The 15,194-nt window shown below is 45.9% G+C and overlaps 2 protein-coding genes across 12 annotated transcripts in view; one reads left to right on the forward strand and one right to left on the reverse strand.

Annotated features, from left to right (window-relative positions):
- Window positions 1–15,194, forward strand: part of PIGL (phosphatidylinositol glycan anchor biosynthesis class L) — a 64,421-nt gene that overhangs the window by 43,349 nt on the left and 5,878 nt on the right. For 9 of the 11 annotated variants that reach the window (XR_011730050.1, XR_011730048.1, XR_011730049.1 and 6 more), the window contains exons 5-6: window positions 3,422–3,453; window positions 7,847–7,980. Coding sequence is in view for 6 of the 11 variants with exons in the window: in XM_071764911.1 (XP_071621012.1) it covers window positions 3,422–3,453; window positions 7,847–7,980 (166 nt within the window). In the remaining 5 variants the exon portion in view is untranslated. Of the gene's footprint in view, window positions 1–3,421; window positions 3,454–7,846; window positions 7,981–9,124; window positions 9,701–15,194 lie in introns of those variants that run through there. The other 2 variants (XR_011730052.1, XM_071764914.1) reach the window with 2 other exon arrangements.
- On the reverse strand, window positions 10,822–14,643 carry CENPV (centromere protein V). The gene is made up of 5 exons (XM_071764918.1): window positions 13,991–14,643; window positions 12,959–13,057; window positions 12,153–12,222; window positions 11,651–11,765; window positions 10,822–11,093 (listed from the first exon to the last, which is right to left on the reverse strand). Exons 1-5 carry the CDS (start codon window positions 14,239–14,241, stop codon window positions 10,969–10,971), a joined length of 660 nt encoding a protein of 219 aa, XP_071621019.1. The 5' UTR covers window positions 14,242–14,643; the 3' UTR covers window positions 10,822–10,968.

Genomic DNA, 15,194 nt, shown 5'->3' on the forward strand with positions numbered 1-15,194 from the left:
ACAAAGCCACAGAGCAGCTCTGTCAACTGGAAGATGAATCACCACCTTTTTTTCTGACTGGCAGAACCATCTTTTGCCACTGCAATAGGTGTGAGTACAGAGTGGCTGAGCAGAGCTTTACAAACTGCACGTTGCTACACGGGGTAACTCAGGGTGCATGGAAATGGAGCCAGAAAGTCCAGTGAGGGAGGGAGGAGGTGTTCCAGATAGCAAACATTCAACATCTGGCAAGTATATCCTTCTAATGTCTCTGATTCCTAGGAGACTGTCTGTTCTTCCTCTTTCACATCTGTTTCATCAGATTAATTGGGCAGATTAAAGGTTAGGATCCTAAATAGAACCCCAGTGCATCTCTAAGACATTCATTCTTTGCTGTGCTCTTGAAAACTGCATTTCCCCTGTGCTCTACAGCAGCCAGCACAGCCATTTCAGTCAAGGGCTTTGCCTTTGGCATGGCAGGCTGTTTGGAGAGTGAAGTCATTGATTTCAATTAAGAATTCTCATTAAACAGAACATCACCAAAAAGTTTAATCCACCCCCCAGAGCATCAGTCCTGAGGAGTTCTGCATTCCCCAAGGCTGAGGTTCCAGCTCCTTCTTTCCGTGTCCCTTCTTGCCATCATGGGGAGGTTTCAGTGGTCAATGACTCTTAGGAGGTAGCCCACTCACTTGGCTGACATCTTTCCTTGAGGATGCCTGAACAAAGAGAGGGAATCTGGGAGCTAGCTCAGTTTTGCAGTTTGCAGGATGAGGGCAATGAACCATTTCAGCTTTTCTGCTGTAGCAGCAGACAGCAACAGCTTTCAAAGGAGGGAAGAATGGTACAGAAATGGTGGGTGCTTTCAGACATCTCACAACCTTTTGAGGTTCTTCCTTGCAGAGGGTCCCTCACTATCATTAAAATGTGGATTTGAACCTAGCATTATAAAGAGGGTGCAGTGAGAGGTGCTCTGTAATCAGCTGGCCTCTGGCACTTGGTGGGTGGGAGCAAGCCACCTTAGATCACTTCATGTTTAAACAGAACTTATAAAAAGTCTGCCTGGAAAAAAACACATGGAAAAAGCTCTTGAAAAAGAGCCTGTTTGTGTTTGAATTTTTGGGATTTTATGCCAAACTCTTTAATTTCACCCAAACCACAGTGAGTCCAATCTATAAAACAACATTCCCAAAATGGCAACAGCAGAGAGCTGCAACCTCTTCCCTACTTGGAAGTGTCCCAGGGAGACGGCTCCAGCAGGGTGGAGATGGGAGGGAGAAGATTGATTTGGGAGAGGATTGGCTGGTTTTAGGAACGTGTTCAGGAGGTAGAGTTTTGTGTTTCTTTCTCTCTCTCTCTGCAACCACAGTTCATTGCCATCTCTTGCCTAAGAAGCACAAAGGAGCAGAGCTGCAATTCCTCTGCAGCATTACAGATGGGTGGAGCCCATTCCCATAGCTCTGCACTGAGCCTTGCCCAGAAACATTTGGTTCAGGACAAAAAGGATGAGCAGAGAATCAATTTTTGTCATGCCTGTTCTTCCACATCACTGCCAGGTCTGCCTGGCAGCAGTCTTGAGGACCTTCCAGTGACCAAAATACAATTTCTGTCTCCCTGCATCTTTCTACAAGCACAAACTCCTTTATTTGCTGCTGGATCAAACTTTCTTCCTTGCTGAAGATGCTCTCTGCTCCTGCTGGAACATTTCCATATGAACTGGAACTCTCCTTGCTTCTGTTTCTCGTGGCCAGGAATGGTTATTATTAGTTCACTCCTGGAGCAGCTCTTCATCTCATTTGATTTGCTCTCAGTTAGTGCTTTGAATGTCTCTCTATGGTAGAGCAGCACACCCAGAACTTGGTATATTTAGCCAGATTTCACAGCCACTCACTGCTTTATCTCTCCAAACTTGTTTTAACAAGTTCCCACACTGTGAGCTTCACCAAATGCTGAATCACTTCTCTGGGTGGCCAGATTCTGATGGTGGGGCAACAAACCTCTGGCAGAAGAGCAGTGTAGAAATTAATGGGAAAACTTAAAGTTTCTTCCCCCCTGAAAAATTTCTGGTAATTTCTCCAAAGCAACATTTAACAATCTTTGTCAGAACAGCAGGCCTTGAGTAGTGGGGTAGGTGTCCAAGTCAGTATTAGAGGCCACTGTTCAGTATAAAATGGTTTTGCTTGCAGATCACTGGCTCAGGAGGAGACAGTTGGCAGGAGAATCTATTTAAGGCATAAGTCTTCTGCTTGCTGGTTGAGTTCTGCCATGACCTGCATTTCTGCCTTGGCTTTTGCTTTGAATTGCTTTGGGTATTCATTAGTCCATGCTTCCTATTTTGTCTACACTTGTGTAGCTAATCCTTTTCCTTGAACTTAACCAATAGCCAGAGATAATCCTAGTTTGAAAGTGGCTGGAGAAACATAACAGTTTACATATAATGTATGTTTTATCCTGGTTGATTTACTCATCAACTGTCACATTGCCCTTCATTAAATACACCACTATAAGATGATAAGAATCTCTTTAAATATTACACAGGGTTAAATAACTTTTCTTGTTTTATTCCCTTTCTCTTTTTGGCAAATGTTCCATTGTTTGGATTTTTTTTTTTCCTATGAAGAGCAAGCCTGGGTGTGGGACAGCTCTGAGTGCCATCTGCTGGAGATCTGTTCCTCCCATCCCTGCCAGGGGCCAAATATGGAAGCAATGCTAATGTGAGCAGGAGTGCTCTGGAGCCATGAACCACAGGCTGGAGCAGGGAAAACAAGAGAATTAAAAAGGAATTTAAGCTAATACTCTCTAATGCTTTCACCTCATCAGGATTATTTGCTAACACTTCTTGATGGAAGTACCATCCCTGTTCACATCTCCTGCTCTGGTCCCCTCGTTCTGTTTCCAAGGGATGCATTTTTGCTACAGAGACTTCCCAGGGCAAAGTCACAAAGGAATCAAAGTCTTAGTGAGCAAAAAGTCAGAGCAGCTTTTTAGGTGTCCCAGTGCCAGCATGGGTTAGAAAGAAATAATCTGGTCTCCAAAAGTAAGCTGCCACTGAGGCAATGCCTCTGGTCAGCAAAGCCAAGATTTTAAAGAGCCAGTACTCCCAAGGGTGAGGAGCCTTTGACAGCTTCTTGGAGTTGTCCTTAGAGCAACAGGAGAAGTTTGAGAGTGAGTTGGATTTATGGAGCCTCTTTGTGCAGCATCCCAGCAGCCAGGATGAGGACAGTAATGGCACAATGGTGTGGGGACTGAGGGTTACCACTGCCTGAGAGCTGCATCCAGTGTCAGCTCCTGAACTTTGGTGTAAGATCACCCATTGTAAATGTGTGTGTGTGTGTGTGTGTGTTAAGAGAAAAGGCTTGATTTACCATATGGAGTTTATACCTGCAAAATCTGAATTGGAGTAACTTCATGGAGTGTTTACCCCTACTTATCTCTCCTTTCACAGGTACCTGCATTCAGAAGGGAAGTTACCTGAAGGTATGACACACTACACAGCCAGCATTAGGCAATTGTTCACATAAATGTTCTGTCCAAGGTTTTATCTGCCTAACTCACCTCCATTTGCAATGCAAATTAAATCCACAGGTGAACTTTTCCTTGCCCTTTTATCTCCCTGCAGTTTTTTACCAGCTCAGGCTCCTCTACAGCCACTGTTCTGTCCTTCAGGTTGTCCTCTCTTGGTGGTGTGGTTCTGCCTTATGGCTCTTGCTATCTCACTTGAGTGCTATTTCCAGGCCCACTCAGTCCACCTCCTTCTCCCTCAGCAGTCATCTGCACACTGTTTCCTTAACACTTATTCCCAAATGATTGTAGGACATGGATGTGTCACAGGAAATTGGGTTTAATTCTGTGCTAGCAGCAAGTTGCAGACCAAAATCTGGTGGAGAGAGCATAAGCCTCTGCCTCTAGACTCTTCAGTTCCCCATCTATGAAACTGCATTATTAATGCCAGCTTCTTTCCTAGGACCTTTTCTTTGTTCAGCTTAGGGATGCAGCAGAGAGGTCTCTGTGTGCTGTCTGCAGTACCAGGAACAAGGAACTGCAGTGGTAGATGTCCCTGCTAGGTGTCAGGTCTTGTCTGGACTGAACCACCCTCGTGTGCTGCTCATGCAGGTTTGGTAGGTAGGCTGTGGTCCTGATTATGGGCTGTGTCTCTCATTGGTTCAGGGTTGAAACAGACCCACGTATAGGCAACATTTCCATTTCTCTAGCAGCATCAAGAGACTCCTGAAGCTATGTGGGAGCCTTGCTGCTCTGATTACATCACATCTGACATGACCTACAAACACCAAAGGAACGGGGAGCTCCCATGCTGCTGCTTACACTAAGCCTTTCCAAATATAGTCCCAGTCTCATTGAAATTCCTGGTATTTATAATTTGATCTGGCAGGCGTGCAGGGCTGTGCATCAGAGGGGCTTAATGAAACAACAGTGATGCTGGGATTGAGGCTGTCTGGATAGAGCTGAAAGGCATGTTCAGGCCATGGAAATGTGCTGCTCTCCTGTTGGAAAGAGAGCACTGCTGGTGGATGAACCTGTGTAAGCCCATGTGAGCAGGGAATCCACAGAAAAATCTCTCAGCAAATGCAGAAGCCAGCTAAGCCTTGCCCTGCCTCAGTGATATGAGTAATGAACACCCTAAATATCCTCCTTTGTTTCCTAATGCTTTTAGCCAGCATAAACACAACAGGCTTTTTATAACCTATTATCAAGTTCTCCAGCCCAGGCACGAGCACATAGCCCTGTTTCAGGAACCTGCTGCTGGTCCCATCCAGCTGTAACCACCACTCTTCCAAAAGAATGGGTGTGTTAATGCTTGTCAGGAGCAGGGCAAGCCTTTAGCACACAGGGATCTGATGATAATCTTCTCATTCCAGGCATACCTGCTGCATAAGTGACTTGGAAGTACAAGCCGAGCAAGCTGCAGGCTTCACTCACTTCTATTCCAGGCCTAATCCAGCAGCTATATTGATCCTGCCCTTTCTGCCACCCGTGAGAGGTTGTATTACACCCTTAATCCCATCCTGCCCAGGTCACAGTCACAACAGGCTCTGAGAAGCTTCACCTGCTGGTGTCACAGGAGTAGCCTCATCAATGGCAGCACTTCTCTTAACCCTGCTTGGCAGGGAGCAGCCCATTTCTCTAAACCCTTTTCCATCTCTCCCTGGACTGTACATTCCTCTTCTGCTTCATCTCATCTCATGTTCCCTTTGCTGTCAGCACGTGGAGGTGCTTGTCAAAGCACTGACAGAGAAGACTCTTCCAGTGCCCATGGTTCTGGGAGGTGTGAATGCCATCCTTCTGCCTGACCTGACCAGTGGGGACCCAGCAGGTCAGGCTGATTGATCCTGAAATCACTGGTAGTTGTTTTGAGCCCTTATTGCTGAGCTTGGGGGAACAAAAAAAGGCATAATTAGAGCATTAATTAGCATTTCCTAGGGGAAAAAATGAAAATGAGAAAAGGGAGAGTGTATTTTGTTAACAGCACAGGTTTCAGAGGCTGCACCAGGCCTCTCCTCACCTGGCACTGCTGGGGTCCATGAACAACCACCCAGGAAAGCAAAGCCCCATTCATTGCCCCCCATTTGCTGAGCCCTGACCTTGGAAACAAGAGATGGCTTCAGTGGGAGTGAAAGAACTGCCAGGGCACTTCTGTCTGCAGCTGCACTGCTTGTCCCTGCAGGGCATCCTTTTTCCTGGCAAGCTGAAACCTTGGGAGAAATGAAACCTTGGGACAGCCCAACTGCTCTGTCACTTGTGGACCATGAGCAGACAGGGGCTCAGGCTCCCAGTCAGGAAGTGGCCCGGGCCAGGTTGGTCACACAGCTGCCTGAATTCCTGCACGTCCAGGGAACACTCTGCAGGGAGCCTGGCAGAACCTTTGCTTCATCCAGATGGCATCTCCCAGCCTGCTGCTGCTCCGCAGGGATGGGCACAGTCACCGGGCAGGGCTCGGGTGGGAAGGACACAGTTAATCCAGGAGGACCTTCCGGGCAGAGAGGTGCCAAAAGTGACCCAAAGCGGGGCAGTGCGGGCAGGAGGCGGTCAGCGGCTGGGGGGACATCGCCATCTCCCGGCAGCTCGGGGAGGGTCGGGGCTGTCAGAAAAGTCCGAGTTTCAAGAGGGTTTTTCCTTCGGTTCCTGGCACAGCACGGACTCGTGTCTGCGTTTGTCTGGATGGCAGAGCCAGGGATTTCTCTTGAGGGCTTCAACCCTGCCCATTGCTGCCCACAGCAGGAGAAAATCACTCCTTTGAGTGCTCTGTCCACCCTGCTGAGGAGTCAGGATGAATGCAGAAAGGGAACTGGCAGGGGCAAATGGTTCCAGAGCCTTCTGTGATACTGAAATAAAGAGTTAGTAGTTTTGCTTTTGAGAGTGGAAAGGACTAATGAAAAATTGAAACAAACTGTACATCCTTCTACTGAAGAAGAGAGAAAAAAGGAATTGAAAAGCCTGGGGATGTGCTGGAGGGAGTCCATCAGGGCTGCCATGTCCTGCCATCACAGCCTTTGGCTGGAATAAAATCAAGAGCTTTCTTTGCAGTAAACGAGTTAGTGTCACTGGGAGGAGGCAGGGGACACAAATCACATGTGGGGGGACTTGTGGAGGATCATTCCTGGGTTCAGCATCTCACAGACCCCTGTCTGGGGAAGGAATGGTCCTGGTAAGGTATCTGAGTACCATGCTCTACCTTGGAGACTTGTGGGGAAATCTTATTTTATGTCCCCAGAAAATTCATTCACCATAAGAGCAACATGTTTTGCTTTCTTGTTTCATGCTTGGCAGAGGCTAAATTGCAGGATCTTTTTGCTTAGGAGGACACAAATCCTGCCTACATTTTAGGGTCAAGAGGTATTTGAGCACAAACTTTTGCTTTGCACTCAGAACATAACAGGTTAAGCAGTGTTAGATGTGAGGACAGATTTCACACACTGACATGGTCCCTCAGGCAGTTCAGCTTTGCTCTTTATCATCTTTGTATAATTTCACTGTTTAAGGTCACACTGAAGAAAATCTCATTGTAAATCTAATTGTGTATCTGACCACCTGTGTAAACTGTGATTTTGGCCTCTTCTTTCAAACTTTATTACATCTGAAGCATGGAACAGAATCACAGCAGTTTCTGAGCCCTGAGAAATCTCAAAGCAGTTCCCTTGAGAGCTGCAGGCCCTCAATGGGACCATCAGTAGCTCTGAGTTTGTCAGTGAAAATGATGTAGCCATGGTAAAAATAATAGCAGTTAACTTTTGAGTTCAAGGGGCAATTTGAAACAGAAAAAAAATTCCATTCCACACTGGTAGAATTTCAAGACATGCTGTCTTCATCTGCTCCATCACAAACATCTGAGTAATGAATTTGGGAACTCTGGTTAAAAGTAACTGCTTGGCTGACTTAATATTTAATACAGCCATTCCTGAATCTTGTAAAGATTTTTCCTGTAGCTAAGAACTGGAGAATAAAGAGGAAATCTCATTTTTGTAGTTGAACTGTCAGCTGATTCGCTGTTTTATATTTCCATTATATGATACAGTCTCAGCATTCAGAGAGCCATCTGTGCTTTTTCTTTTGAGCCTAACTACGTAGGAATAATTTCATTTATAAGCAGAAAAAAAACCACCCCAAAACCCTCTGGTATTCATAGCTAGCTTGGCTTTCCACAGACCACATACAGAACAAGAACCAGTACTTATGGTAATAGACATCCACTGGGCACAAAGAGATCCTGGGGGAAGCATGAGTAGAAGTTGATTCCTTTTTGTATAGAAAGCCAGCAAGACAGGGAGCCTGTCAAGACCAGCTGAGCCTGGAGAGGTGGTTACCTTACAAGAATACTGTTGTTTTGAAATATTTATTCTGTTTTTCTATCCAGGGTGCCTTGTGCTCGTGCTTGAATCAGTGAATCTCTTCCGCAAGTACCTCTCCATCCTGGATCTGCTCTTTTCCTGCCTCCTGCCCAGAGATGCCCTCTTCATACTCACAGAGGAGGAGACTGAACAAGCCAGGGTGAGATGCATGGTACCTGCTTAACCTGTCTGTATAGCTCATCATCATTGTGAAAACTTGAGTCAGAAGTGTCATACTCAGGGTGAACTTGATAAATACTTATATCCGTGGATTATAAATGTCACTAATGAATGAGTTTCAGTGATTTGTAAAACAGGAGTGGACAAGCCAGGTTGCTTCATGTGCTGTGTGGATAGCAGGACAGGGCAGAGCAGATTTGCAGCCCAGAGATCTTTAGTAATCACAGTGCACTGAGTTTTACTCTGTGTCCAGGTTGTAGGGTGTCTTTCCAGGAAGTCTGAATGCAACATAATATTCTGAACATCTGAGTGGCCTGTCAGATAATGGGGTGACTGTGTGCCAGGAACAGTGGCCTTGGATCATTGCTCTAACTAAAGATGGACACAGCTTAGGAACTTGTGATCCAAAGCTCTTTATGAGTTCCTTTCTCTACTGTGTATTCTTGTAACTATTTTGCAGCATGAGATCTCACACATTTAATCCAGAGTTTCCTATATCAGAATCTGATCAGCTCCCCTTCCGTAGTATGAAAATTTTTTTCTAGTATCAGTCCTGTTAATCCACAAATTACAGAACTTTCCTGCTTTTGAAGCTACCAGAAGAGAGAGTTACCTATGGAAACTACTGTGAGAAATGTGGCCTTATTCCCTTGTGATTTCTGTTTCTGAAATCTGACCTTTCTAAGCTGGTGCTCTATAAATAGATGAAGTTACAGCTGGCAGTGTATGGGAGGATGCAGCATGCAAACCCCTCTCAGATGCACACCTATCAGGTTCCTGCTTCCCCAGCCATGTGAACATGCAGGCTTGAGATCACCCAGGGAGGAGGAGTTCCATGTGACAAAGAAACTGTCACAGCACCAGTCTGCAGCTGATAATGTCTCTTCTAACAGGACCCCTCTCAACACCAAGCAGCACAGCACCAGCCATGCAGGGCCAGACAAGCCTCTCCCTGCCCTTTGCTTGTAGAGTAGGCACCCTGCTACCTCCCATTCCTTCTTCCATCCTCACTGAAAACAGGCTGTCCTGTAAATTGGCAGTGAACCTCACAGGAGGCCTGGGAACTGCCCCCACATCAGTGCTGGGAGGTTCTTGTGATGTTTTCTTACTGTTTCTCTTTCCAGAGAGCCATGCAGTGCCATCACAGTCAGCTCCTCTGGTTCCGCCGCCTCTATCTGCTCCTCTCACGTTACATGGTGATCAACTCACTCCACCTGCTCCCAGAGACACATTGCAGGAGTAAACAACTGAGCAAATAAAGGACCACACCAGGCCCAGGACTGAAGAAAACTCACCTGTTCTGTGTTCAAGAGGACAGGATTCTCTTCGTGTAACATTCCTTCAGACCACAAAAACCAGGCTGGGTAAATTTCCTTCTTAGCATCTTGTTGCCTGATACACTCAGATGAACAGGGTCACTGTAGAAACTTAACTAGGTTAAGAAATCTGGATTAACCTAATTGGGAATCAAATGCAGGAGTATTCTGCATCAGAGAAGATATGGCTGTTTTTTCTCAAGAGGACAGAGCTTCAAGGACTGCCTGGAAGCTATTTCTTGGTGCTTTTGGAGAATCAAGTATCAGGAATGACTTTTCAAAGATCATTCTATCTCCACAGATAAAACCAGAACCACAGGGCCTATCTTATTCAGTCAGAACTGTAAAAAGCCAAAGCTTATGAATAAAACATCAGAAGTCAAACAGTTTTCTCTAATTCCACTGATCTTTGCTGCTACTGCTGCTGCTTTCATGCACACCGTGTTGCAGGCTCCACCTTCAGTGTCCCTCGTGAAACATGAGCATTTCTTTGTGCTTCAGAACATGGGCCTCAAGATCAACTCATGAGAGTCAGTAGGGTGTTAGAACAATGTGCAAGAGATCCAGACCCAGGTCTTTTATAGAACACGTGCAGAGATAAAAATTACAAGAGGTGTTTCAAAAACTGTTCCAATTTTATAAAAGAGAAGTGCAAGAGTTACAGAACCTCTCCGTTTTTGCTAAAAGGAAAGTGAAGCAGCTCTCAGTAGTTTCATTTTTTAGCCTATTAGTGATAGGGTTTTCTGTGAGGTGATGGTGGAGCAAAGTCAGCAACCCCCAGCATTTCTGCAGGCTTTGCACTCATTCATCTCAGCTCACCTCTGATATCTTCCTGCACCTGCACCATAGTCAAGGTCAGAGCTCAAACTGCCAGATCCTGATCTGTTGCTGTGAGCACATCCTCCACCTTGAGATAACAAACAATTTCCTGGTTACACTGAAGTAGCTGCCCATTGCTGGAAGAGGGCTGACAGTTGTGAACTCTGCTCCCTGGCCATGAGCCAGTGCCTGAGCATCTGCCTGCTCAGCCTTAAGACCATGAGTAAGTCCAGGCTTAAGCAAAGGAATAATTTCAGTGGCCCCTCTCTTGCACAGAGCTCATCACCTGTGTCAATTCCTTATTGAACTGGAGCCCACTAAGCTCTTTCAGATCCTCTTTAACCCTAAATTCATGGTCAATTAATTGAAGAAAATTTTCTCAATGGAGAAAAACCAGTGTAAGTTAGTACTATGTCCTGAGCAAGAGTTTTTCTTATATAGGACATTATTGTAAGCCAGACTTGAAACAGGAAATCACAGAGTCACCATAGTTGGAAAGAACCTTCAAGATCATCAAGTCCAACCATCAGTCTTACACAGATGTCTATACAAGCAAAGATTAGATTATTTTCTTTGTACTTTGTTGTGATTTAAACTTCAGCACAGCAAAGGTCAAGATACCAAAGAAGCAGCCCTTGGGGCCATTTATAGAACAGAGATAATTTGAAAACTGAAAGTCAGAAATTAATGAGACAGGCAGCATATGAAGATTTATTTAAGAAACAGAGAACTGTTAACCATTATGTAGAGATTAACTTTGCCAGCCCCCTCCCAGGAAATCCTAGATAACAGTTCCATGGCAGTGCTCCCAGTTCAGCTGCTGGAAAGGTGTGTCACAGCTTTGACATGTCTCTGATGGTCTTGTGTTCCTTCATTGCCTTCTCCCATTCCTTGCCATTGATGTCCTCTGTGACAACAGTCTGCACAGTGCCATCATCCAGACAATGGGGAGCTATTCCTGGAGAAAGAGAGAGTACACTGAAACCTGCTTGTCATAGCTGAAGTGTAGGAGATGCTGTCATGTGCAGGATGAGTTATGCATTTGTCTCAAACAGGCTGAAGGCCTTGAGAAGAAACAGCTTGAGACCTTTTTGAGAAATAGGTTAACAACTCTAGCTTTAATGCCTACCAGTTCTCTGTGTGTTCAATAAAGCTGTGTAGTTGCACCCAATATTATGTTATCTTTGGATCCTTGTGGGATCCAACAAGAATCTCCACATTTCCTGTGGATGGGGCATCTCAGGGAATGGTAAATGCTCCATCCAGCATTCCTGTAAGGCTGAGGAGCTGCATGAGAAACCTGTTGTGGCCAGAAGCCCACATGTCACAGGTCTGACTGTTTCTTATGGAGGAACTGGAGGTTGAGGCTGCAGTTCCAGATGTTTAGCACCTTAAGAACAAACTCTTGAGACACATGCTGCTCACTGCTGTCATGTTACCAGTCAATGGAGTCTTTATCCAAGGTTTTTTTTGGAGATTAGCTTTGGTTTACCACAGTTTACTCCTTCTACCTACCATAACCATCTGGATTTGAACGAGGAGTATAAAAGCTCTGAACACCACAGGTCTTGCAGAACGTGTGCTGAGCACTGTGTGTGTTGAAGGTGTATGTTGTCAAATTATCAGCACCCTAAACAAATGAAAAGCAATGTAAGTTTTCTATGTGAACAGATATATTAGTTACTTTCTTTGGGTCAGTAGACAAGAAGATTTGGGTCAGAAAACAAGAAATTTAAGATATGTCATTGAAATTCAGATTTCTGCATTCGTGCTCAGTTTTGAACCCCTATGCAATGTACCTATGTGTCTCCATCCCAATCAAGCCTGAGAACTGCAAGAGCTCTGTCAGCTCACTAAATACTATACACCAACACCCTCACCAAATGGTATAAAATTCAGCCATTTCCCCCATTCAGCTATAAGCAAATTTAGGACAGAAAACTGGCTGCCACTTCCATCTTTCAGAATAATACTGCTCATGTTTGTGGCAATGCTTACTCCACTCTTACACTCTTACCTTCAGCAGCTTGAAACGTGATGCTGGGACAATGAAGTGTCTGTTCTGTTTCTTTGTGCAAATGCTGCAACTGTAAAAGAAAAAGCAGAGCTTTTTAAAAGCAGCAGCCAAGTTGTAGTACAGCAGATCTACCGTGGACCTCTTAACAACAGAAATTCCACTGGCAGCTAAAATGGCTGCTGGCATTGCAGAGGTGGGCAGCAGAAGTGGACTTGTGGTGTCAGCAGTGTCTGGATAAGCACACCCATGGAAGAGACTGACCCTACTACACAGTTACACCAATGAGGTATTCTACATCAAACATTAAATGCCATTTTTTCTTCACGTGTACAGACAGAGCACAGACCAACTGTAGCCTGAGAAATCCATTTTATCTTTCAGAACAGACTCTGCAGTTTTGCCAATGTTAAGTACCTTACAAATAAAGAAAGGTTCAGAAATTTACCCATGAGCTAGAAGCAAATGAGTTGCAGGCAAAGGGTGCATCACTATTGAAAACAGACAGTGTTATAATTTGAAGCACATGTGGTCATAATCTTCTCTTGAGAAGACCAAGTTAAAAAAGGATTGATGGGCTTTTGAGCACAGTGCACTTAGAGGAAACAAAGCAGATGGTGAGCACCTGCACTCATTAGATGTCTCCTGACATGTTTGGCATGAGCATGGGTGTGAGACATGAAGTCCTGCCCAAAGAAGCAGCAGTTGTATCATCTTTAAGCTTTAAGGTATTGATTGGAAGACGTAGTAATAAATATAAATTCATCTATGAGAACAGGGAACAAAAAAATCCACAAAATACAACTCACTTGCAGTTAAAAACATGGAGATCTGCTGAAGCCCAGACCTCAAAGCGGACAGCTCCACAGTGACAGCCTCCTGAGTGTTTGACCAGACCTCTGTACTCACTGCAAGAGAAACAACAGAAAGGTTTTGTGATCAGATTTTTTCCCCCAAGAATTATTCCATTCTGCTTTGAGCGACTGCAAGCACCAGAAAATGTATCCACTCAAATGTATTTTCATAAAATGTGCCAGAGCGAGGTAGGGAATGGCTTTTGTCTTCTGTAGCAGTTGCTTTTCTGGTTTAATTAAAATCATGAAAAGGAAAGAAGAGCAACGGTTCAAGTAAAGTTCATTCTGCCTGCAACACAAAACATCTCCCCTGACACAGCCCAGGTGGAAGTGCTGACCCGGGCTGCACTCCGAGCACAACAGGGCAGAGAAAGGAGTGGAATTCTCACAAGAACAAACCCTTCTGGAACTGGGAACTGAATTTTCCTACAACTGATCCAGCACTACCAATGTTCTTGCATTGAAAATCTGGGAAAACAGAAGCGGATTCTCGGCGATATTTGATATGCATTTTATTTTGTAGTGTAATTGCAGAGGAACTTCACCATCAAGAAATTTCAGAGCTTGTGCTTCTCCCTCTCCCCTAAGACACCTCCATAGCAACTGAGCAGAACCTCCACACTCGGTCAAACGCAAAAAGCAAAGGGAAAACCTTTTCCTTCAGATTTTGGTTCCCCAGGACAGATACTGATGACAGCTCAGGGATGCTGTGCTGTGCTCTGGAAAAAAAGAGCTCAGAAAATGGGAGGAGATCCAGCAGCCGAGCCTCACAGACCCCGCTCGGAGCCCCCAGGGGCATTTTTAACGGGAGAGCCCGAAACCACAGGAAGCTTTAGCATAAAAAAAACGGGGAGCCACCCCCTCCCCTCCTTCCCCTTTCCCTGCGGCTCTCCAGACACCCGTGATGCCTGCTGTGCAAACGCTGCCAAGAGGACGATAATTTAGCGGGGGAGCTGCGGGAAGAGCCGGCCCGGTCCCGTTACTCACTAAGCGTCCAGCAGCACCCGCGCCGCCTCCTCGCAGCTCAGCCGGTGCCTCTCCTGGAAGGCGGCCCAGCGCCCACTCTGCGCCCCGAGATCGAAGGCTCCAGAACCTGAGGGTTGTGTCTGCGTCCCCGACCCAGCCGAGGGTCCCCCCGCTGCTTTCCCTCGGCCCCTCCGGTTCCCGCCCGCCGAGGAAGCAGCGGCCGCGCTGCCCCTCCGGGACCGCCGAGCGCTGCCCGCCGTGGCTCGCCCCATCCGCTGCGCCGCCGCCGGCAGGGGGCGCTGTTGTGCGTGTGTTAACCCGCCGGTAGGGGGCGCTGCAGGGCCGCGCAGTCGGGCGGGAAGGCGGCCCCGGGATGAGGGGAGAACCGGAGCGGGGGGGGGTCCGGTTCGGTGCCGCCCGTTTTTTACGTTTATTATTAACAATGTTGTTGAAGGTGGATGCCATCTCCTCGGAAAAGCTCAAGGCCAGGTTTGGATGGGGCTTTGAACCATTTGGTCTGGTGGGAGGTGTCCCTGCCCGCGGGTGATCCCTGAGGTCCCTTCCAACACAGTTCTGGGATTCTGTGGTGTTCCTCTGGGAGGGTTTTTAGGCCTCCCCAGAGGTTTGGAATCTTTACGGCTGCCTGACAGAGAAATGGATTGTAACAGAATTGCCACTAGACAATTTTTCACAAATTTCCACCGCCATAGTCTTAAAACAATCAAGATAATACCTGTTTAAAAAATAATAATAAAAAGCTGGAAAATGTGAAAGCATCTCTCTGGTGGTAAATCTATTTGAAAAGGTCATTCTTGAATATCTAAATGACAAAGCAATTTCAGAAGGAAAACTGTTCAGTGCAGGGGAGAAGTACAAAAGTAGATGCCCAAATATGTTTGGTTGACGGGACCAAAAAAAGCACTCCAAGGGTGAATCTTTGTGTCCAGTGTTACAGCACTGTAGATTTAGTTTGGTTTGAGTTATAAACAAGAATCTGGACTCAATGCCTTTGTTCTTCTCAAGAAGGAGAACAGGGAAAGATGTGAATAAGTGAGCTGACAGTCTGTTGTGAGGTGGAAGAGGCACCAAAGAGTCCCATCTTGGCCAGGAATACAGCAGCAAAACCGGACAATGATGAAAGAGCTGTCAGTGGAAAACAGCTTTAAAAACATGTGACTGCAGTGTTGTAAAAAAAAAAAAAGGGCTGCCTCCTGAGGTGGCACAT

This window comes from Heliangelus exortis, chromosome 21 (genome assembly GCF_036169615.1).
Source record: "Heliangelus exortis chromosome 21, bHelExo1.hap1, whole genome shotgun sequence".
NCBI classification, from domain to species: domain Eukaryota; kingdom Metazoa; phylum Chordata; class Aves; order Apodiformes; family Trochilidae; genus Heliangelus; species Heliangelus exortis.

What these genes read in the sequence shown, in the direction of transcription:
- CENPV (XM_071764918.1), bottom strand. Translation starts at nt 14,241, where the DNA reads ATGGGGCGAGCCACGGCGGGCAGCGCTCGGCGGTCCCGGAGGGGCAGC. An exon ending in CGGGTGCTGCTGGACGCTTA is followed by an intron (nt 13,058 to 13,990) that starts GTGAGTAACGGG and finishes TTTCTCTTGCAG; the next exon opens with TGAGTACAGAGGTCTGGTCA. An exon ending in TTCAAATCCAGATGGTTATG is followed by an intron (nt 11,094 to 11,650) that starts GTAGGTAGAAGG and finishes CTCTTTCTCCAG; the next exon opens with GAATAGCTCCCCATTGTCTG.